An 11,285-nucleotide genomic window follows, 5' to 3' on the forward strand; every position below is an offset into this window, starting at 1 on the left:
AAAATGACCTCACTGATCAACTTTATAAGAATAGCTTACATGCATCAGCCAGCACAGAAGAATGAATCTATATAAGTAGGGATACCAATACCATTTTTTTTCTGTATCGAGTAAGAGTACAGAGATTTATATGTCTGTACTCGCCGATACCGAGTATCGATATCAGTACTTCTGGTAGCATAGAGTCGGCTTCCTGGGCAATCAGGAAGCCAGGTGGCAAGCCATTACCTACCGCCTGCAGGTACCTCATTCCCCTAACATAGATCCTTAGCAGCAGTCATTGCTGTACCAGTCCCCCGGCCAGCTGAGCAGACACCGCTCTCCCGGATCTGCCCACATCTCCTGTGTGTACAGCGCCCACGTGATTGGCCCTCAGGCCGCTACTGCGCATGTGCAGACTGCCCAGCACTCTCATTCAGAAATCCTGTGAGGGCCGATCACGCGGGCGCTGTGCACACAGGAGCCGTGAGCAGATCCCGGAGAGCTTGGAGAGTGATGTCTGCCCAGCTGGCCAAGGGACTGGTACGGTAATGACTGCTGCTAAGGATCTATGTAAGGGGAATGATTTGTCTGCAGAGTGGGGATCGTGCCGCCATATTATCAGATTTGTTTGCCCGGCTTGACACTGGCTGGGAAGCCGGCTTTCCGGCCAATCAGCATCAAGCCTGCCAAACACCACGGAGCCACCTCCCCGCCTCTATGTTCCCTCAGGGCACAGCCGGTCAGAGGAAATGTCCCTCTGACCGGAAGTTCCTGTATCGGGAAAGGTATCGGAGCATTTTGGGTGAGTACTCGTACTTGCCCAAATACTCGGTTTCTGCACTGATATTGATACTAGTATCAATATAGCTTACATGCATCAGAATAGCTTACATGCATCAGCCAGCACAGAAGAATTAATCTATATAAGTAGGGATACCAATACCATTCCTTCCTACCTCCCCCCTACCCTGACCCTACTCCCTCCTACCTTCCCCCAGACCTCTAAATACTAAACATTCCATTTGGAACCTATTCAGTATTAAACCAGCAATAGGAGAAGAACTGCCTATTGTTCCATAAATGCCAGTGTTCCATGCCTGCTTTCTCATATCTCCACAACATCACCATACCTTGTCCACAAAGTATCTGTCTAGTTTGAAGTTTGTTGACCAATCATCCAGCTTGTCCCAGGATAGATAGATAGATAAAATGGGTATTTCTTAATTTGTTGCTGTTTTTACTACTATATTTGTTATTTACCAATTTCTTTGTTTATACCTAAATGTTTTTCTTTTATAAAATTCTTAATAAAATTATTTGTAAGAAAAAATAATGTTACCAGTAACAAGTGGTATTTTCTTTTGTATTACACATCCCAATATAGAAGTGGGCTATAACAACATTGTGTGAACACTATAAAAGTAAAAAATCTTCACCTCCAGTAGCTACAATTTCTAAAAATATAACAAATGTTTTCTTTGATATACATATCGTTTATACACTACTGATATTTATTTTTCCTTTTAAAGGCAATCCTCATAGCAGCAACTTAAGCAGTAGACTTACCCATGATACAATTGAACATGTTCGTTACAGGTAAGATCATTTAGAGAAAATACTATTTTTTATTCTGAGATGTGCTCAGAAAAAATCTAAGAAAAGTTTGTTAATGACAGCACAAAAAAAAACCTGTACTTTGTTGATTGGCTCTATTTTTTAGTACATCATTATGGTAGCCGGCAGTTATACACCAATAGTATTTTCAGAGGCTTAATTTGAACTGTCACATGGACAAGAAAAAAACATTTGATGAGGTCTAGTAAAGGGACAGTCCATCTAAAATTGATCACTTATTTGGTTTGAGTAGCAATCATCATAGCAACAACTTAAGCAGTAGACTTACCCATGATGCAATTGAACATGTTTATTACAGGTAAGATCTTTTAGACAAAATACTACTTTTTGTTCTCAGATGTGCTCAGAAATGTCCAAGGATGCTAGTTATGTTAATGACAGTGCAAAAAAACTTGTTTTGTGGCTTGGCTTCAATTTTTTACTACATTATAATGGTAGACTACAGTTATGCACCAATAATATTTTCAGAGGCTTAAATTTAAGTGTCATGCGGACAAGAAAAAACATGATGTGGTCTAGTAAAGGGACAGTCCATCTAAAATTGATACAATTTGGTTTGAGTAGATGCCTGCAGGTTGAGTAACCCGCATGCTTATTATATCCCTGGAGGACTCCACTATTGACATTTCCAAATTTTAGTTCTCAGATTCAGCCAGTTTCCTTGATCTTACTCTTCCTCTTGGCACAGAGCTAGGAAATCCACTGGCAAGATCACAGTCTCTGGTGCAAAGTCATAGTCAGTGGTCATTCAGTCACCATTATGCCCCTATAACTGAATTATTCATTTTGGATTAGCCTTTAAGAAGATTCTAAATATTTGGCTGTGTTTCTCATTTATTACTGATGACAAATTTTAAAATAATTGTGCAATTAGACATATTTACTTTTTTTTTAAAGGAAGTGTTTATTTAATTATTTTAAATAAATTCCACAGTGCTTCACAACAAATATCCACATTGTTTTCATAGAAAAGGGCACATGGGAGCTCAGAACATGCATGAAAATTACTATTTAGGCGTTGCTCCTCTGGAGCAGTCAGGCATGGAGAAAGATCTGTGGGGTCCTTATAGACCACAGACTCAACAATAGCATGCAAAGCCAAGCTGCATCTAGCAAAGCAAGGAAGATACTGTCCTGCATTAAAAGAGGGAGCATGCATGTCTGGTGCACGGATGAAGCCGCGGTGACAGGTTCATCTATGGTCCTGGGTGGTGGAGGAACGGCAACTGGGTCCAGTGTAGAGGTGTCTTGGAAAGGCAGCTTGAAACCAGGTTTGGAGAAGAAGGATCCATCTCTCTGGGAGAGCTGAGACTGGGGCTTGGTCGATCAGCAGCTGCAGAGAAGCCAGTCATTCAAAAAGTTCACCTGCCTACCAAAGAGCAGCACGCCACCATCCCCTCATTTAGAACATACAAAACTTCCCCACCAAAAAAACACTCATCAGAGTGCCCTCAATACACATTCATTTTTTTCCCCCATGGACAAGAGGTAGTTTAATCTTAGACTGTGCGTCTTTCGCAGACAGTGGTATCAGCTTATGGCATTGATAAATTCAGGAAACTCCTAGATGAGTTTTTCAGTTCACAGAAAATACAGGGATATGGGAACTATTAGAGACATGTATGTGCTGTATATACAGCATGTATTTATGTGTGTATGTATATGTATGTGTATATATATACATATATATATGTATGTATATGTATGTATATATATATATATATAATGCCGCTAGGGATGTCAGAAATGGAGAAGGATTTGGGGGTCATTGTAGACCACAAACTGAAAGGTAGCTTGCAGTGCCAGGCTGCTGTAAACAAAGCTAGCAGGGTTTTGTCCTGCATCAAAAAGGGTATCTATTGCAGGGACAAGTCTATAATTTTGCCACTCTATAGATCATTGGTTCGACCTCATCTGGAGTACGCGGTCCAGTTCTGGTCACCAGTACTAAGAAAAGATGTCCTTGAGTTGGAAAAGGTCCAGCGGAGGGCAACCAAACTAATTAGGGGTATGGAGGACCAGAGCTACGAGACGAGAGCTACGGGCGGCCCCTTCTTCGGGACACAGAAGCCATCTGGCGACAGGTAAGTCGCCAGAATCGCTTCTGTTGTAAAGCCGACAGTCGGCTCTACAAGTTTAAACAGCCCCGATGCTGGCGACGTACACTGTACATCGTCAGTCACGAAGGGGTTAAAATTCCCTTTTGAGAACTTTAATTTTGAGGTTTTGGATGGAGTGATCTTTCTAGGAGAAGTGATGTCCTCCTGGGGTGCAATATTCTTTTTCGTTGTGGTTACTGATTGAGCTCCTGTGAAGGTTCATCCTGAGATGTAGCTTTAGGCCAGTTTCCCCAATGTAACAACGTTTGTTTTGCTTTTTTTTTTTACCTCTTGTCTACTGGAGTAATACGGCTTACCCATTTTGCTGAAGTACCTTGAACTAATAATATTTAATAAATATTAAAAGTATGCATGTTTTGGAAGAAATTGTTTAGGATCTTGCTTTTGCAAGCTATACAGGTGAAACTCGAATAATTAGAATATCGTGCAAAAGTAATTGCAGTCAGTGCTGCAAAAGGGGCCCAACCCAAGGACTGAGTACATATGCATGCTTGTACTTTTCAGAGGTCCGATATTGTTCTATGTACAATCCTTATTTTATTGATTGCATGTAATAATCTACTTTTTTGAGGTTGTGGATTTGGGGTTCTTGGGGTTTTCATGAGCTGTAAGCCATAATCATCACAATTATGACAAATCACGGCTTGAATTATCTTGCTTTGCATGTAATGAGTCTATCTCATATATTAGTTTCACCTTTTAAGTTGCATTAGTGAAATAAATGAACTTTGCCCGATATTCGAATTATTCGAGTTTCACCTGTATAAACACCCTGATTATAATATCATCAATCACTTTAACAGTGATCTCCGTAGAGATCAGTTATTTCTGCAGTAATCTTGATGCAGTATATTGAATGTTGATGTGCTTAGTCTATTTTAATATTCATTTTGAATATTCATTGTTTTTATTTCTTGTAATTGTACTTTTACTATCATACTCTATTCATGATTTTTTTACATTTCTGTGCATATTTCTCCTTTACCACTAATTAAATGAAAAGCTTTAAAGCATAGGGTTTTATGTATGAGAGCTGAAATTATGAATAACTACTGAGTATCGTGTGCAATAGAAACAGTGGAGAGAATCAACATGTGTTTAAAAACTGGATAAAACAAGTAAGCAATTGTCCAATTAGTGCTAGAATGTGATTTAAATGAATGTGCTTGACCACACTTGTTTTGCTATTTAGACTCTGTAGTAATAAGACCTAATGTTTGAATGAATCACAATAGTTTCACTAGAGCAGACATGCTGCCTACTACTAATTTCTAATAATGGTAATAATAATAATATTGTCCTGCGGGATAAGCTAAAAGTCAGTATGAATTAAAAATACTTAATTGGCATCAAATAGGTTCATGTAATACATATTAAGGTACATTGCAGTCATGTAATAATGGCATCTGATAATTCTATGTGCTCTCTGTAAGCAATCATATCAGTGTCCCACAGTGATACGTTTTCAAAACAATATATTTAAACACTTCATAGTCAGTAAACATTGAACAGTAATACAAGTAGCATTTTTGTTGTCAGTAATCCTTCAATAGTTTCCTAGGAACCATCCTAATGTTGCCTGCATAGGCATGTGTCACATACTTTGTTGTGTCACTATCAGTATATAATAATGGTATGTAAAACAAAGAATCTAATTATTAATCATGGGATGCTATGTGAATGTCAATGTGAGATTTCATCAACTTATCAAATTTTCAAAACCGAAATGAAACTGAAAATGTAAAAAAGTCAGGCCGGAACTGAAAAAAAATGTCTAACATTTTCAAATGTTTAAAAATATTTTATTTATTTGTTATTAAATATTTGTTTTGCTTTACTGTTGGAGGCTTCAGGAAAATAATTAGAGGTCTAAACAGATCCTTGATATTTCCCATTTAAAATAGAAAAATAGATTGAGTCCTCAATCTTTTTCTGCAGCCCCTGTTATAAATGAACAGGAAGCCTATACTGAGTGTTCCTGTTCATTTATAACTTGTCGAAATAGAATGTTTACCATGTCCACAATCATGAATGAACAGGAAGTGATGTAGATCACTTCCCACTCATTCATGATTGGGAACACAGTAAACCTATGTCCTCAATTATTTACAAACACTCGTCGATCACTGATAGCTGAGTGCTTTTACCGCTCTCCATCCTGACTCACTGTTCTCTCACAGCTGACTCCTCCCAGCAATCTCAGTCTAGCCTCCTGTGATAGCTGACAGCTGTCTCCACCCACACACAACCGCTCTCCCGATCTGTCGCAGGAGGCTTAGCAGAGCGGTGCGGGAGGAGAGCTCAGCCTCCTGTGGCAGCTCTGACAGCTGTCTCCGCCCCTACACCGCTCTCCTAATCTGTCACAGGAGGCTGAACGGTGAGGGAGCAGAGACTCTGGCCACTCACATTGCTCTCCTATCCCGCACTACTTGGCCTCCTGTGACAGTTTCTCTCCTCCCTGCTGGGACCCAGAGCAGCGCCCAGCGGGGATGAGAAAAACCAAGGACGCAGTGCAATTTCAGCCAAAAGATGGCACTTTCAGCATTTTGCCAAAAGGGACATGTTCGGGCGATTATGTTTCGGCGGACAAAATTTCGGTGCATCCCTAATTATAACTGATATATTCAAGTAATCTTTTCCCAGTGCCTTAGTACAAGTACATGAAATGTAGCAGACAAAATGCTGATAAGTTGTAAAAGTTATAATGGAATGTATTACAAGTTATAAAAATACAAATTTGCAAAAGAAATGTTTATTTAAAAATGTGTTCTATAAAAATACTAGAGCCAAGGTCACATTAAAATAACATTTTAAAAACAAATGCATTAACTATACTCCCAATGACAACGAGATAGAATATATAACAAGGGGGAAGTCTAAGATGTCCCTTTGGTGCGTATTAATTATAATCCTAGTTATTGTATTAATATGCAAAAACAAAATACCTTTTCAAAATTCTCAATGTCCATACACCATAATGTTGCATGTGCTTGGATCCATGACACACAACTTCAATAAAAAGAGAAAAAAGTAGGCTTCCACGCATATTTTACAGGCAACAAACATGAATGTATATAGGTACTAGGGATGTACCGAAACGATACTTGTATTGGAGCGGTGCCGATACTGAGTATTTGGGCGAGTATCCTGACACTGGAACTTCTGGTATCAGGAAGCCGGGAGGTGAGTCATTACACCTCCCCCCTCCCCCCGGCTTCCTGATTGGCCAAAAAGCTGGCTCCATGCTTCCTCGCCACCTGGTGACGAGGGAGCATGGGGACGATTGCCCGGCTAATCGGGAAGCCAGGTGGCAAGTCATTACACGCCTTCTGGCTAATCAGGAAGCCTGTCGGTGAGTCATTACATGCCACCCGACTTCCTTAATGGGACTTCTTCTCGATACCGAAAAACTGGTATCTGGGCATTTCCTAAAAGGTATCCATAACATATATAGACAATTTTGCAATCTTTAATTTTATTATATATGTTATAGGCAGTTATATACATTTATGTGGGTTGTCCGAGGCTTGGATGTGCTAAATGTGTTTATATAGTGAAAGCCTATTTTTCTTTCTTTTGTATTGACATTAAGATAGTGCCGATTTTATGAAAGCATATCTGAATATGTCACTGACATGATAAAGAGGATGGAATTAACCAATACAGTGTACTTATGAGTAAATACAGTATAATGGTGTTTATAACTTTGCAATGTCTTGGAAGATAAAAAAAACATTGTATTTTCAAAGTTATATGCATTAACAGGATTTTAGGAATGCTCTTTGCTAAAGTATATCTGGTTTTTGTTCAATTAGTACAGGGATTCTTCTAGCTGTATAGTCTCTTAGTTCTATGTGGGTGAGTCCTCCTGCTGTAGTTACATGATCAGTATCAATGTTGTAAAAAATATGCCAGAAAACACAATAAGCCATAAGCATTGAGCCATGAGCAGGAAATTACTTTTGTGGGTGAGTTTTGTTTAAAAAAAATGCCCCATATGTTACCATGGTTACATACTTTTTTTTAATAGTAGTAGCAGTATCTAGCATTAAAGCAAGTAGTAATATTGAAGCGTTCAGACACTGGGATACACCAATATGCATACCTAACATTAAGAAAAGTGCCTAGAGTTCTCCTTTAAATGCTGCAGTGTATTTTCTTGGAATGAGCAGACATGAAACAATTGGGCTAAAACTGAGGACATCTGAGAGGGATATACCACTTCTTGAGGGAATAGTGATCATATGATTGACGGCATAGTGTACTGTGTGAGTGAGGTCCAGATGGCAGAGGGGTGTTTTTAATGACAATGTGGGCAAAAGGTATGTGGATGCTGTTATACTAATTTGTATATTTTTTTTTATAAGCAAAAGAAAACGTTTTAAACGACACTTGACACTAAGTTAACCACCTTAAGTTAGCCATCCTCTTTGGCATATTAGTTTAGTCTGGTTTTATTTAACCATGCCCCTTTAAGCCTCATTCGCTGGTATACATGCTTCAACATTGCTCTTGTCAGAGTGCCCAAGGGTGCCCCACAATTTCAAAATACTATCAGCACCCCTGAGTCCTCCTGTATCTTGTTGCTGTCAGTTAGCTATGTTAGGGATGGCACCAGTTAGAATTGCAGGTGCCCCCCAGTGTGGCACTGTTGGAGCTAGTCATGCATGCATAACAATCAATCAGGCTGACTTTTCTATACACTGTGCAGCCATATTGATTTTGTGGGTGTGGCTACATATGGGGGCATGGTTTTGTAGGTGTGGTATGGTAGGTATGGTCAGTAGGATGTCCCTGGATTTTATTTTGAAAATCTAGTAACCTTAGTTCATTATCTTCAATCCAAAATTGCCATATTGTGCATGTGCTTTTATTTGTATTACTGTTGTACAGATATCAAATTGTAATTACGTTGCTCTTCATGTAGTGCAGGGCTTGATGTGAATATTCAGTGTCCACTCTAAAGTGCTGCAGGGTATGTTTAGCTATATACTGTTACACTCAGTGGTGTATTTTGGTTTTGGGCTGCCCTAGGCAAGACAAAATTCAGGCCCCCCCCCCCCCACACTCTAAATTTGCCCCACCACTTCCTTTTTAAGACTTTTTGCGTATCCTGTCAGTTGTTGGCTACAGTGCACACGCTGTATGCGCATAATCATTGGACCGAGCGAGTGATGGCGGATAGTTCAGAGTGTTTGCTGATGTGTTCATTAAATATAGTTCTGGCCCTGGCTGCGCCCCCTCACAGCTGCGCCCAAGGTGTGCGCCTCACCCCTCCTACGGCCCCGGATAATTTCCCTGCTGTTCACTCTCTATTCTGACAGCGGGCGGTGGCCGCTGTCAGAATACCCAAATTGTGCTTGCAGCTAATTTACTGCAAGTGCCGTTTAGCCAAAGATAATTTAAGATTATTTAACATGCTCCTTTTGGCAAAAATGGATCTAATGATTGACTTCTACCAATGGAATAGGGTTGCCAACGCAGCGAATTTCAACTAATTTCTGCTAAATTGGCCAGAATTTGCTGCGTGTGTATGCTGCTTAAAGTATAGGTTTTTTTTAAAAAGTGGGTTAACATACAATACCTTGAGATTTTAACCATTTGTTACAACAGACAGTTCTGCTCATCTAGTTTACATGTGATAATGATATCTGCCATCACAGTACAGACAGGGCTAATTACTTGAAACAAAACTCTCCCAGTCCCTCTCAGACAGTGAGAAATGAGCAGTATTTTTCAGTCCAGAAGTTTGCAGAATTGAGCATCTAAAAAGGTAATTTGTTAAAAAAAAGTTTTAATTATGCTATGTGAATGGGAATATTTAGTAAATATAAAGTAGGTGATATCCTAATCTGGCTACAAAAGTGGAAATCGCACAAAATACATAAAAATTATTTTTCGAAATGTTTTTTCCATTTTAGATGTTTTTGGTGAAGGCCTTCGCTCAGATTTAAACCTACTCTAAGTAGTTTGAGAGTGAAACTAAAGGGACAAACTGAGAGACAGACTGAGCTTCCTCTCATATATTTAAAGCTGCCAGCACAGTACAGACAGGGTTATCTAGCAAGTAAAAAGCACTTAAAAATGTAAACAACAATTTTTAAATATTTGTTTTAGTTATGCTTTGTGAACGGGAGCATATAACACGCATATAACAGGTGTTGTCCCAATTTAGCTGCAAAAGGAAAATACAATTTAAGGTATTATCTTCCTATATTGATACTTATTGGACTGATGTAGAACAAACTACATTAGTCCAGTATGTATCTAGCTGCCCAAGTCAGGCTCTAAAGCAGTTCCTTTTATGTGTTCTTTGAATTACTCTCCACACACATCAGTCCAGTATATATGTTTTTCTTCAGCATTTGCCAAGTCCTTATAAAAGTAAACCCCTGAGACATATTGGCTGTAACCGAATGTGATTTTTAATAAAAGCGCTTCTGAACTTTACACAGCGTGTTTGGTGCTTTCCTCCTTGCACACCAGATGTTATGTAGCTTGATAGAGGTACATCATCTGAAAGCTAAAGATGCAATGGCCATTGAATAAAGTGAGAATACTCTGTTCTAAAAGTATCATAGTTTGCAGCACCAAAATATATGAATCAGTGAAGCAAGTTGGTCACATTGTTTTCAGCATTAAGGGTACAGTTTAAAAGAACATTTAGATAGACTATAAGGTGTTATATACAAGCATAATCTTATCACTTTTAATAGTTTTACAGTTCCCTAGGTAGGTTAAAATTGGTCCCCTAGATTATGTATAGTCTAAGGGGCCATTTCAGAGGACAGACAACCAACACATAGAGAAATACATCATGTCCAGAATGTGGCCAACACTAAAGCAACATACGGAAAGGAATCGTACATAGACTGCATTAAATAACAAGTACAAAAGTTGCGAAGGCATGCTTCTTAACATGTACAGGTTGTGAGGACATTGTTATGAGTGTTATGTTTTAGTTTATATGCAACTCTATGATTCATCTCTGTGGAACTTGTTTCCTGTTCTGTTCTGAGGGTTCTCTTCTAAGAACATGACTTCTGTACACTAATGGCTTATACTGTCATTATTATCCACATAAAACATGGTGTCAGAAGTAATGGAATCTGCGCAGCTTCTACTCATGGGACGCTGAAAGCTTGCCAGTCTTGTAGTGAGAGGCCTTAGAGCTGACTGTGCTTCCTGTAGTGATTGCAGTCCTGTCCTGAAAGCTGAGCACTGGAAGCAAGAAAACCATTGCAACTGCACACAGCATTCCACTACCTGAGGCAATGAGGGTGAGTGGGGATGGCAGCAGTAACTAGGATAACTTCAGAGCTGAGTTTGAGGATTACTCCCTAGCAACAGGATTACATGAGAAGCCTGCAGCAGTGCAAGCAGCTACACTGAGGACAGTGGCGTAACAACTGGGGGGGGGCGGGGGGTGCACTTGCCCCGGGCGCAGGACTGAGAGGGGGCGCCGTCACGACCCCCGCTAAACGAAGCCCCTGGCCGCAGATGCAGTGGCTCCCTCTCTCTGCCACACTTACCCGGCCGTCATCGGGG

At 39.7% G+C, this 11,285-nt stretch overlaps 1 protein-coding gene across 1 annotated transcript in view; it reads left to right on the forward strand.

Moving 5' to 3' along the window:
• MOCOS (molybdenum cofactor sulfurase) overlaps nucleotides 1-11,285 on the forward strand; it is a 314,243-nt gene that overhangs the window by 45,476 nt on the left and 257,482 nt on the right. Inside the window, exon 3 of the mRNA XM_018560663.1 lies at nucleotides 1,512-1,578. Within this exon, the coding sequence (XP_018416165.1) occupies nucleotides 1,512-1,578 (67 nt within the window). The remainder of the gene's footprint in view (nucleotides 1-1,511; nucleotides 1,579-11,285) is intronic.

This window comes from Nanorana parkeri, unplaced genomic scaffold (assembly GCF_000935625.1).
Source record: "Nanorana parkeri isolate BGI_ZX_2015 unplaced genomic scaffold, ASM93562v1 scaffold471, whole genome shotgun sequence".
Lineage (NCBI taxonomy): Eukaryota > Metazoa > Chordata > Amphibia > Anura > Dicroglossidae > Nanorana > Nanorana parkeri.